Raw genomic sequence first — 13,215 nt, 5'->3', positions numbered from 1 at the left:
ATCCTAAAAGGGCCGGCGTGGGTGCAGGTTTTTGTTTTAACCCAGCAGTAACACACCTGATTATACTAATGAACTAATCGTGGTTTTTAATCAAGACCTTGATGAGTAGAATCAGCTGTCTTAGTCCTGTGCTAAAACAACAACCTGCACACCCACCGGCCCTTTCTGGATAAGATTGGACACCCCTGCCTTAAGCAGTGCGAAATGGTAATGAAACAACTTGATAACCGCAGTCATGTACTGAATAACACCCCCCCCCCCCAAGGTACACAAGTCCTTTCTTCCACACAACTGCTAAGGCATTTATTGGGCATACCATTAATGATTTGGTACATTACTTGTTTCTATGGAGGTTTTGTGTGTTTGTTAAAAAGAAAAAGAGCATATATAACTTATTTATGGGCAATGTCATGGATACTTTTGTACTCTACTGATCTTTTGTAAAAATAGCCTTCGAAAAATTATGATTTTGAGAGCTTGCTGTGACAAGTGGGACTCATTAGTTATAGAGTTACTGGATTTGTACAATCAGCTATATAATCTGAATTGGCACCCTGCTCAAGGTTATCAAATTATTTTTTATTTTTTTAAAACCCAGTAATTCTACATTGGTGCTTAGGATATACACAGTAGAATATACATAGGTGCTTAACCGCAAGAGCCATACATTAATTGCACATATACAGGAGCATCAAATCTCTAGAAGAAATGTAAAGTATTCTTAAACTTGCACGCTTTAAGTACCTTATTTGCGGAATTATTTAAAAGTACATAAGACAGTAAACCAGTAAATTTCGTCCCATTTAGTCCCTTCGTTTATTTGACTGCTTTGTTCAAAGCTTTCATAACAGTTTGGTCTCTTGGACAGGCTGCAGAAATCACTCGCTGACAATCTCTTTAGAAAACATTATCTTCCAGACAATACATCTGATATATACAAGTGATATATCACTTTGTAAATCCATTTTATTTTCTCACAATTTGTTTTATTTTTTATTTTTTTTATTTTTTAAAAAAGCAAAACAATTTCTTTCTGCATATTCCGAAACGAAAGTATAAAAAAAGATTTGACAATCAGCATCCGGATCAGAATCAGTATCTCAGGATCACTGGCAGAGGGGCCTTCAGTGCTGGGGGCTTGGGGCCTGGGGGTGTGGGAACTGGAGGGGCTTCATGTCCGGGAGAGACCGCGGTTATCCAGGTCTTTCACCTGCGGAAGAGAGGAGAGCAAATGAGGTCTGCACAGAACAGTACCCTTCATTTCTATGTCTTTTATTTATGTGTCTGGGACCAAGACCTTTTTCCTTTTTTTCTTCTAATTTTATTACAGGTGACCAAATATAGACAAAAGTGAACACAGAGCCTGGAAAGACTCAAAACCATGAAGATCTCGCAATCAACCAGCATTTAAAATGACAATTGACAGGGCCTCTTTGCCCAGAAATCTTGTAACAAACAAAGATAGTCTCAGGGCAAGGGTGTCAAACTGAATTCCCAAGGGGCCGCAGCGTCTGCTGGTTTTTGTGGTGTCCTTTCAATCAGCCGTCAACTAAGGCCTTGAGGAAAAAGGTGTGTCGACTCTTTAGCCAATCAAATGAATTAAATGAACCACAGGTTTCTGAGAACAACCCAAAAACCAGCAGAAACTGCGGCCCTCCAGGACTGGAGTTTGACACCTGTGCCTTAGGGCTAGTGAACATCAGTGATCCCAAGACTATGGGGCTAGTCAGACACACGTTGACATGTTTTATGTTTCATTTTGTTGCGCTGTCTTTTGGGAGGACAAGCAGACTATAACCTGTAGCGGCCTGTAGTGTAGTGGTTAAGGTAAATGACTGGGACACGCAAGGTCGGTGGTTCTAATCCCGCTGTAGCCACAATTAGATCCGCACAGCCGTTGGGCCATTTGAGCAAGGCCCTTAACCCTGCATTGCTCCAGGGGAGGATCGTCTCCTGCTTAGTCTAATCAACTGTATGTCGCTCTGGATAAGAGCGTCTGCCAAATGCCAATAACGTAGTGTAAAGAGAGGGAAAAGCCTTACCTTGTATATCCTGACCAACCAGTGCTCCGTGGTGTAGGCCTCCTCGAGCACGTCCAACTCGAAGTCCTTGTTTCCGATCTCAGCGTTCCTCACCCTGTCGTAGCCCGGGGGGTGCTCTGCGAGGGACACGGAGCGGAGGTGCGGATGGGGAGATGGGAGGTGAGGCTTAATGATAGAATGACTGGGTGCAGCCCAAAACCTCCCTCCCACCTGCACTACCAACCCGTCAGAAGACATCAGCGCACTTTCATACTGTTGTATTGTATTAGATATTGTATTGTTGCACTTGGGGTATTCTATAGCCAGCTGTGGTAGGCCATTTCGTAAGTTGATGTATTCAAGGGTTCCAAATGTATCTGTATGGTCACACTTACCATGGAACCGTACCATCCTGTGCTCGATCTGCACTGCACTGTTGTACATCGCTCTGGGTAAGAGCGTCTGCTAAATGCTTTGTAATGTAATGTAATGTAATGTAATGTAATGTCAGTCCCAGGTATGAGACATCACCTACAGAGATTAAACCAGTAAAGGTTAGACCATTAACCATTTTTACTTTGTGAAGTATCTAGACCAGGTGACCGATTAGACCAACGAGGTGGGAAATGGTTACTTTGAGTTAGACCTGACGAAGATCCGCTATGGGTTGAAACGTTGTTTGATGCTAATAAATATTTCTATTGCGTTTGGCGATCTAGCAAAATAAAAAGGGTTTTATGGGATTGCACACTGTGTGCAGCCATTTGGGCGGAGTCTTGAGGCAGAGCTCAGAGGGCAGAGGGCAGAGGCGGGGGGGTGCAGGACGGGGGGCAGAGGTCAGAGGTCAGAGGTCAGAGGCGGGGGTGCAGGACGGGGGGGCAGAGCTCAGAGGTCAGAGGCGGGGGGTGCAGGACGGGGGGCAGAGGTCAGAGGGCAGAGGCAGGGGGTGCAGGACGGGGGGCAGAGGTCAGAGGGCAGAGGCAGGGGGTGCAGAAGGGGGGGCAGAGGTCAGAGGGCAGAGGTGGGGGGTGCAGAAGGGGGGGCAGAGGTCAGAGGTCAGAGGGCAGAGGTGGGGGGTGCAGGGCACAGGGCGCAGGGTGGGGGGGGCAGGGACTCACTGGCCTCGGTGTACACCTGGCCGAAGCGGTAGTAGCACATCTTGTACATCAGGCAGTTGAGCAGCACGGGGGAGCCCTCGCGGTCCACGCGGAACTCTCCGGAAGGCGTGTAGTAGTCGTGCTCCTTGATGTGCCGTCCCGTGTCCGTGCTGCCTCCGATGCGCACCATCCACAGGAACTTGTTGATGTCTGAGACGGGGGGAGGTCCACGTTAGCACAGGGCACGGATGAGGCCTCCCAAACCTAGACTTAATGTTCTCCATAAATGACCACTACCAATTCTTTCTGAGACTAAACGTATGGAACATACGTTATTAATCTAAATAAAACTGTGATAATGAAAAGCTCTCATTTAAAATGAAAAGTTGTAAGAAATATAGACACCGATTTGGAAAATGTGTGCGAAGACAGAGATTGCCAGTGCATTACAGACATGACTGAGCATGGTTATTCTCCTGCATAGTATGCCTTACGAACCACGGGAAGGTGCTTGGATGAACATTATAATGTGCACAATTGATGGGGATTATAGCTGGCTTATGCACGGCTTATTGAGTCCAAGTAAGCACTTGCCCAGGATAATTTTCCTATAAGACTACGGTTTCCTTTTAAAGCAGCGCTTGCGTCTCTGCTGACTGGTCTGCATTTGGCCCGTACTATTCCTCAGTGTATGTGCTTGCGATTGGACGTTCAGTGTCGGTGGGAGGAGTCTGAGGGGAAAGGAGTCATCGACCGCACACCGTCAGACGAGTATCCGGTCAGTCCCCCGAAGATGACCAGCACGTATCCCACGTCCAGCTCGCGCATGATGCCGTAGGCCCTTTCTTCTGTCGACGCCATGGCCTGGAAGAGCAACAGGAAGGTGACGCCAGTGCCGCAGAACCTGAACTCACAGCAAAGTCAAGAGAGACGGTCCGGAGACCGCTCACCTGGCCCACTCGGGAGATGTGCGTGTTGTTCCAAGTGTTGTTGTCCACCAGGATGGTCCGGTTGGCCATGGCTGTTATCTGGTACCCATAGTCCCACCACGACATCACTTTGGCATCCTGGGACACACAAAATAGGCATTGGCTGATCACAGCACTCTCACTCTCTCACTCTCTCACTCTCTCACTCTCTCACTCTCTCACTCTCTCACACACACACTCACATGCAGGTTCACTCGGAACCTCCTTTGATGTGAAATACAGTACATTTTGATCATACGTTATGAATGACTTTTTATATCGTGCCGTGCACACAAAGAATCAAGTACCCTTCAGTATTCCGTCACAGTAGTAGGGAAATAAGATCAAAATAATACAGAAACTTGATGCTTTGGGCACTGAACTCACTCAAAACAGCCAGTCGCCCATTTGAGAATGGAAGGCGCTTTCAGGACAGGAAGTGAACTCTCCCGGGACTGACCTCTGGGGTGTTGTGCCTCAGCCAATAGTAGGCCTCGCGGAAGTCGTCGAAGATGATGCGGCTGCCGTCGCCGCCGCGGGCGGAGAGCACGATGGAGGGCGAGGAGTAGGCCTCGCTCGTCACCCAGGTGGAGTGGAAGGTGTAGGTGATGAGGAAGAAGGCCATGACCAGAATCATGCCGCTGGCCACCTGGACAGATCACAGCACAGCGTTACCCGCTGAGCCCTCTGCTGCTGGTCACGTTGGGCAGTTACTCGTTTAAGGGCTGTTCTGATCAGATGTCTGTCCCAAACGGTTACTCAGAGCTGTACCATGCTCCATATTTCAGGCTCTAACATTTTCTCAATCCATCATCTTTGGATTCTGTTTTTTTTTTTTTTTTTTGGAAATTAAGAGTAATTATCTGTCTCAGCAACCTTTGCAAGTTTTCATAATGGCAATAAAAAAATTAAATTTAAAATTAAAAACAAAAACAACTGTTGGCCAGAAGAGTCTAAAAAATTTTAGAATCTAAATTTTGTTTGCAGTGGGCATTTCCCCATCATTGGTAACATAAGTCATGGAAAATCTCCTCATGCGTCGGTTAGACCCATCCATCCATTATCTTAACCCGCTTATCCTGAACAGGGTTGCAGGGGGGCTGGAGCCTATCCCAGCATACATTGGGTGAAAGGCAGGAATACACCCTGGACAGGTCGCCGGTCCATCTCAGACAGTAAAACCCTGAAGAGCCCTGTGTTGCCCGCGCTGGGTGCCGGTCCCAGGCTGAGCGAGAGCGTCGCACCTCGTTCTTGATGGGGTAGGTGGCGTCCTGCTGCTTCTTGCTCTTCTTGTCCGGGCGCGTGACGTCCAGGTTCTTCATGTAGGTGGTGAGAACCTGGGACACCCCGATGCCTGACAGGATGCACATGACCGGGGCCAGGACCAGCATGAGACGCACCTGCCCGGGGGGAACCCGAATCAGGTCAGTCACACAACCACAGCCACTCACAGAACCACAGCCACTCACAGAACCTCAGCAGGGTCACTCACAGAACCACAGTCACTCACAGAACCACAGCCGGGTCACTCACAGAACCACAGCCGGGTCACTCACAGAACCACAGCCGGGTCACTCACAGAACCTCAGCAGGGTCACTCACAGAACCACAGCAGGGTCACTCACAGAACCTCAGCAGGGTCACTCACAGCTCCACAGTCGGGTCACTCACAGATCCTCAGCAGGTTCACTCACAGAACCTCAGCAGGGTCACTCACAGAACCTCAGCAGGGTCACTCACAGAACCTCAGCAAGGTCACTCACAGCTCCACAGTCGGGTCACTCACAGATCCTCAGCAGGTTCACTCACAGAACCTCAGCAGGGTCACTCACAGAACCTCAGCAAGGTCACTCACAGCTCCACAGTCGGGTCACTCACAGATCCTCAGCAGGTTCACTCACAGAACCTCAGCAGGGTCACTCACAGAACCTCAGCAGGGTCACTCACAGAACCTCAGCAGGGTCACTCACAGAACCTCAGCAAGGTCACTCACAGCTCCACAGTCGGGTCACTCACAGATCCTCAGCAGGGTCACTCACAGAACCTCAGCAGGGTCACTCACAGAACCTCAGTCACTCACAGATCCTCAGCAGGGTCACTCACAGAACCTCAGCAGGGTCACTCACAGAACCTCAGCAGGGTCACTCACAGAACCTCAGCAGGGTCACTCACAGAAGAGAGATGCACAGAAGCCTGCGGGCGTGCTTACCATGACGGCGGAGAAATACATGCTGGTGACCCCGTACATGATGATGAAGATCCGCGCGTCAGAGAGGTTGTTGAAGCAGTAGTACAAGCCCACTGTGGAGGCAGGAAAGGGCTTTCAGAACCACACACATCCACAGGGTCCAGGAGACCCCACTGTCTGCATCTACCATCTACCAACCATGCTGCAGCCATCTGCGATACGTTTATTCTCTTCTGTTATGCTAAAACATCCGCACCAATCTAGAGTTTTGCTTCTCTAAATTGTAACCGCCTCAGTTTGTGAATGAAACAAGGTACAGCACACACTGCAATTCATGCCCCTGTAAATGTTAGCAGGGGATCTATGTATATATAAAAAAAAAATAAAAAAAATTTTCAATTTAAAAATTTTAAAAAAGGTTGTTGCAGTACATTTTCATAAATACATTTATCATAAATGGAGCTTTTAAATACATAGTCCAAATGGGAAGAGACGATTCGATAAGTTTAATTTTCACCAACGCCTTGATGGCAGGTGACGGGAGGTGACAGGGCGCCCCAGCCCTGTGCATGCAGCGGTTGCCGGGAAACAGGAGCGCTCATTACCGGGGAACATGAAGACCAGGAGCTGCAGGTCAAAGTAGTAGGAGGACCAGGTGGTGGGCTGGTGCTCGGAGACCGAGGCGATGATGGGGATGTTGTTCTTGGCGTAGGACGGGTCCAGCAGGGAGTAGAACCGACCCGTCCAGGGGGAGATTTTACCTGCAAAGGGTTAACAAGTTTTTACCATTATGATGTACTCTGTCCTATTCAACACGGTTTGTTATCTTCGATCCGGTAAGGGATGGTCCAGTAAGCATGTGGGCCAGACACCTGCACATCACAGGCTGTTATACTCAACCCCTACAGGCCTTGAGCAAAAAAAAAAAAAAAATGGCAGTATGCAGCAGGACAGTGTTTTACTTTTCTACCAAATAAGAAGGGTGTCCCTGGCACACAAACACACAGCCTCTCTTACAGGGTATTACCTTATACCTGGTAACTCTTTACATTGTATAACAGGGGGAATTTTTGTTCACAACCTAATATCTACAAAAATACTCACATATAACGTATATATATTACAGCCAAAATAAGATAAGAGTTGGTACAAAAATATAAAATATATAGCAGTTTAAAAAGTAAAAACGATTCTGAGCATAGTAGAACAGGTGTAAAGGGGCAAACATTTCAGTCTGTGACAAAATGTGCTTAATAGGCAGAAAGTCAGTACAGGCCACCAGTGATGAGTGTCGGTTAGAAAGGGTAAGCGCCCCCTACCGGTCAGCATGAGCACGGCACCCACAGAGAGCAGGAGGAACCCCACCAGGGAGATTATGCTCTTGAAGAGGACCTCGAACTGCTGGGTGTTGAGTTTGCTGCGCAGGTAATCGACGAAGGCGTGGATCTGGCACAGGCCGAACACCCCGAAGGCGGCCATGTGCTCGGAGGACTGGACCGGCTGTGGGCAGAGAGGGATGGGAAACGGTGCTGAGTGAGCGGCATTTATATAGCGCCTTTATCCAAAGGGCTGTACAATTGATGCTTCTCATTCACCCATTCATACACACACTCGCACGCCAACGGCAATTGGCTGCCATGCAAGGCGCCGACCAGCTCGTCAGGAGCATTTGGGGGTTAGGCGTCTTGCTCAGGGGCACTCGGCAACCCTCCGACTGCCAGTTGACTGCTCTTTCCGCCTGAGTTTACATAACCAAATGTGATCTCAGAACCTGGCTGAGCAACACACGAGACTGCATACACATCACCAGCACCATCCCTGCAATCCATGAGCAATAAGTCTAAGCGTTGTGTGGCAGGTTGTGAAACAGAAGCTAGAGATCTTTATCTAACATTTATTTGCATTTATATTCAAATTATACAGGAGGAGAGGATGTAATAAAATGATATTTCAAGTGATAAGCACTTGGAAAGTGTGGGGCAGAAGAAATCAAATGGTGGACGCATCTCTGCTTCGACTATTTAATTGGACACTTATATACTTTTATGCATCTGTTTGTATTTAAAGCCATTCTTTCAACAAAGTTGAACAGAGTTTTTCTTTGCCACTGTTGCCCTCGACAAACTCTTGGGAACCGGCTTCTCTGTAAAGCTGCTTTGTGACAAAGGCCCTCTGTTGAAAGCGCTATACAAATAAAAATGTATTGATTGATTGATTGATTGATTGATTGCTTGCTTGACATGGAACCTGAGGGGGTGGGGGGGGCGTACTGTGGCCGGGACGGGCCGACATTCACCTGAAAGCCCACGAAGGAGATCTGCATGGAGAGGACGGTCCCGAGGCAGTAGACGGTGCAGTACGCCACGTAGATGCGGTGGGAGAAGCGGCCCGTCAGCATGAGCACCAGCACGTGCAGGGGGATCAGGTTAATGAGGAACACGTAGCCTCCCCACGAGGACACCTGCAGAGAACACACACACACACACACACACAACTGCTGCTGCTGCTGCTGCCTTCGCGATGGTAGGGCATGCTCCTCACCGTGTTCATAAACAGGCTGTACATCAGAGGTGGGCAATGAGGGCCGTATCTGGTTCTGCCTTTCATGCCAACCGCTGGCCGTAATTACTTAACTGGCTCTAACAGTTATGCCATCTGACATTTTAGCTACATTTCTAGATGTATGCATGAATGCCAGTCAAAGACTGCTCTTGTGTCCCTGTATTATATGGTTTTACTGTGGAATTGCCCACCCATGCTATACATCTACTCATCAACCCAACTGCAGTGTGGAGCAGTTCTGCATGTTACTGTACGCCACTGGTATGTCCATAAGGAGCTGAACTGTGGGTCAGTTCCCCAGAGCAGTGGTTCCCAGACCTGGAGTAGCCCAGTATGTACTGGTTTTCGTTCCAACCACAACCGGAATTTTAACAAGCTGTTCAAATTAAAGACTGATTGAAAGATACTGAAAAATTCAAAGGCGAAGCAAGTGATAACAAGGCAAATCTGCATTGTGTTTACACATTTATCCTCAGCCTTTTTATTTGTTACCTCTTCTTATGTAAATTGTTTGTGCAATAAGCACGATATGAATGTGGTCATTATATTCTTCATGCCGCTGCAAAGCTATTTCTGGCATAATGTGGTTTAAGGTAAATAATACATCACAAGATGAAAAGCACCCAATTAAGAAACATTAACAGCTTGCTAAAATTGTTTGATGGCAATGGTGGGTGGATCAAAAACCCAGCATACACAGGGGTACTCCAGGACCGAGTTTGGGAACCACTGCCCCGTAGGGCCACCCTGTGTTAAGAGCTGGAGGAGCCTCTTCCTGACCCTTCACCTTTGACCTTTGACCCCTGTGACTCACCATGTAGAAGTAGGCCAGGGCACACACGGAGGACCAATAGACGGAGCCCGTCTTCACTGCCTTGATCCACATGTAGTAGGTGAGCAGCATGCAGAAAATGGCAATGCCTGTGCACAGACAACAGGAGGATGAGTGGAGTAAGGACCTGCTTTTGGCAAACATGCCCCTGTTACAAAGTGATATCGGACAGGCAGGAGGGACCCCAATGTACCTTCATTGTCATAGGAACCTGCAACAGATCGCGATATGTACCCAGGAACCACTGCTATCATAGCTGCGGCAAGCAGACCAGCTCCTGCATCCTGAGAGAGTGAGAGTGAGAGTGAGAGAGAGAGGGAGAGGGAGTGAGAGAGACAAAGTGCAAGCAATACACAATCACCTTCCATTCTCGTTAAGTTGTATAGTATGCCAGTCAATGGTGCATTCAGTGCCCCCTACTGTAACCACAATACTTTCCCCCACCTACACCTGCCATTTCATACCATTTCTATTGTATGGAACAGGGGTGTCAAACTCCAGTCCTGGAGGGCCACAGTGTCTGCTGGTTTTTGGTGTGTTTCAGCACGAGTCTTTCATTGGCTAAAGAGTCGACACACCTTGTTCTCAAGGCCTTAATTGGCTGCTGATTGAAAGGAAACCTGCAGACACCGCCCTCCAGGACCGGCGTTTGACACCCCTGGGTGTGGAACACTTAGCACGTTAGCATCGGCCGTTAGCATCGGCCGTGAGCGGACGGAGCTGCTCGGCCTCACCTTGAGCTCTTTGGTGAAGAGGTAGGTGACGATGCCGGTGAAGGAGGAGAAGAGGGGTGCCAGGAAGACGCAGACGTTGCGGATGTCGATGGTGATGTGGAAGAAGTGTAGCGTGTGGTAGAGAGCCGCTGAGGTGATCATCAGGCCTGCAGGTCGACACACCGAATGAGCTCTCAACCGCACTTGCTATAGGTCACCGCATGTAGGACGGCTCCGTACTACGATATACTCTGCAACACTCTAGTACAGGGGTGTCAAACTCCAGTCCTGGAGGGCCGCAGTGTCTGCTGGTATTTGTGGTTTCCTTTCAATCAGCAGCCAACTAAGGCCCTGAGAACAAGGTGTGTGGACTCTTTAGCCAATGAAAGACTTTGAAATGTATCTATCCTGTTGAAACACACCAAAAAAACCAGCAGACACTGCGACCCTCCTGGACTGGAGTTTGACACCCCTGCTCTAGTATAACAGAGGAGCTCTCAGCCACACTTCATACCATGGATACAATATTCCACCTACAGCCCATTACATTAGCGTACATGCTGATGCACATGGAATAGCCAACCCTGCGTTACACATATGGCCTCCGTGCTGAACCAGCACTGCATCATGTCTGGTTTTCAGTGGCTCTTAATACCACAGCTGCTGTATATCCACACCTGGGTAAATCGTGCCACCAATAATCCGGCCCAGTGGGTACCAGGCCCGGTCATCAAACCAGTTGTGAAACTTGTAGAAGCCCTCCTCTGTCAAGAAACGGGTGGTGCGATAGTTGAAGTACCTTCAAACAGACAGTAAGACACAATCAGTTCTGTCACATAAAAAAAAAAGCAGTTGCTAATATGAACTTTTCCTGATCTCTTCGGTACGACAATACCAAAACTCTCGGCTGAAAAATGATACCATCGGCAAAGTAAGCCAAGAAACGAATAGGTGACTCACGGATCAAACTCGTGGATGACGCTCTCGAACCTCAGCACGGAGAAGAGCCGCGTCGCGAATGCTGCAGAACAGGAATGAGTAATAAGTTTCACTCACACACACACACACACACACACACACACACACACACACACACACACACACACACACACACACACGTGGCATGTTTGCTGTTCCAGTAGTAGACAAACAAAAGCTGTATGACCAAAAGCTGTATGACCACTGCAGCTAGGTTGTGCAGTCGCCTGAGGTCAGGGAGTGTTTATGTTTCTTTTATTTTATTTTATCCAAAGCAACTTACAGTTGATTAGACCATGCAGGTGGGCAGTGGACTAGGAGATAGGAAGTGCGGTAAGATGTGGTGGTAAAAGGTGAGGGGGGGTGGGGGCAGGTAAGAGGTGGAGTGGGGGGCAGGTAAGAGGTGGGGGGGGCAGGTAAGAGGTGGGGGGGGCAGGTAAGAGGTGGGGGGGGCAGGTAAGAGGTGGGGGGGGCAGGTAAGAGGTGGGGGGGGGCAGGTAAGAGGTGGGGGGGGGGCAGGTAAGAGGTGGGGGGGGCAGGTAAGAGGTGGGGGGGGGGCAGGTAAGAGGTGGGGGGGGGGGCAGGTAAGAGGTGGGGGGGGGCAGGTAAGAGGTGGGGGGGGGCAGGTAAGAGGTGGGGGGGGGGGCAGGTAAGAGGTGGGGGGGGGCAGGTAAGAGGTGGGGGGGGGGGCAGGTAAGAGGTTGGGGGGTTGGCAGGTAAGAGGTGCACTTACACAGCACGGCTGCCATGGAAAGGATGAGCAGCTTCAGCAGCGTGTCCTGCTTCTCGTACGACAGCCGCAGGAGCCCCATCTTCGCCATCGTGTCGAGGGGGGAGGGAGGGAGGTCAAACCCGGGGAACCTGGAAGAAACGGACATCAGCTGCAGAGTGGCGGTTTCCTCTTTAAATCTCCACTGCAATGCCACGGTTTATTGCCACAGGTCAAAGCATTCCCGCATAACAGAGCGACGTACATTCAAGCCAATTCTAAAATATATAGATAGTATTAAAATTAATTAAAATGTCCCTTAATTGTCAGGACTGTTGAGAATTCTCATATAATGACAGCGATCAAGTCCTAGTATATTTAAAACATGTCTAGCCACCTAGCAAGATAAGGTTTGAATGAGAAAAACGAGTTGACCACAAATTAGCCAGCATGCTAGCTAGCATGATGAACTTTAAGAATCGCACTGAAGACAGGCTGCCGGGACAACAATTAACCCAAGTAGCTAGCATAAATTCTGTTTTGGAAATTATGTGCGCGGTAATGATTTATGTTTAATTGATTCAATTTGCCATCTCTGCTACTTGTACCTTCTTTCAAGCTTCCAAACACCTTCCGAAAATCCGGCGACATCCACTCACTCCTGCCCTCTCAGAACCCTGAGAAAAATAAGGCCCCACCCTAAACCGGCGGGAAGGCAGGCTTATTGGCTACTGCCTGGTACACTGGACGCTGGGCATTTTCTTATTCGTCGAATAGGACGTCAGTCGGAAAGAATGTGGGCGTGCCTTTTAGGGAAAGTCAAGTTTTTTTGTGGCGTGCGGGGAGTGACGTGTCAATCGGTCTATAAAATCCGGCCATCCTAAACAGCGAGCCACGCTGGAGTATGGCTGTTGAGCGCAGAATAGGTTTTTTCCCCCCATTGACTTCAATGTAAAAACCCAAGCTGATTTAACAACCAAAGAAAACCTGATCGTTCTTCTTCTTTTTTTTTTTTTCAACGATACATTTTATCGTATCTAGTAGTTCATGAAACGATTGTTTTGGTCCAGAGGCTTTTGGAAAATATGAAATGGTATTTTAAGTTTTTTTATTTTTATTTTTACAATAGAAAGTATATGGAACCATG

At 48.5% G+C, this 13,215-nt stretch overlaps 1 protein-coding gene across 1 annotated transcript; it reads right to left on the bottom strand.

The window, feature by feature from the left end:
• Nucleotides 1-792: 792 nt before the first annotated feature.
• LOC133107744 (dolichyl-diphosphooligosaccharide--protein glycosyltransferase subunit STT3A-like) lies at nt 793-12,795 on the bottom strand. The gene is made up of 18 exons (XM_061216886.1): nt 12,677-12,795; nt 12,093-12,220; nt 11,342-11,402; nt 11,059-11,180; nt 10,403-10,548; nt 9,862-9,952; nt 9,651-9,757; nt 8,571-8,735; nt 7,594-7,774; nt 6,880-7,035; nt 6,296-6,387; nt 5,331-5,486; nt 4,547-4,735; nt 4,069-4,185; nt 3,880-3,982; nt 3,140-3,328; nt 2,043-2,158; nt 793-1,210 (listed from the first exon to the last, which is right to left on the bottom strand). Exons 2-18 carry the CDS (start codon nt 12,178-12,180, stop codon nt 1,172-1,174), a joined length of 2,118 nt encoding a protein of 705 aa, XP_061072870.1. The 5' UTR covers nt 12,181-12,220; nt 12,677-12,795; the 3' UTR covers nt 793-1,171.
• Between the last annotated feature and the right edge of the window lie 420 nt (nt 12,796-13,215).

The sequence above is a fragment of the Conger conger genome, chromosome 13 (genome assembly GCF_963514075.1).
Source record: "Conger conger chromosome 13, fConCon1.1, whole genome shotgun sequence".
NCBI lineage: Eukaryota > Metazoa > Chordata > Actinopteri > Anguilliformes > Congridae > Conger > Conger conger.
The sequence above is the reverse complement of the archived record's forward strand: the minus strand, read 5'-3'. Positions and strand labels throughout refer to the sequence as shown.

Bases quoted from the DNA above. Each gene is read 5' to 3' on its own strand.
- LOC133107744 (XM_061216886.1), bottom strand. From the start codon at position 12,180: ATGGCGAAGATGGGGCTCCTGCGGCTGTCGTACGAGAAGCAGGACACG. The intron at 11,403-12,092 runs GTAAGTGCACCT...CCTGTTCTGCAG, and splicing joins TTCCATGGCAGCCGTGCTGT to CATTCGCGACGCGGCTCTTC. The intron at 5,487-6,295 runs GTAAGCACGCCC...CCCCCCGGGCAG, and splicing joins TGTATTTCTCCGCCGTCATG to GTGCGTCTCATGCTGGTCCT.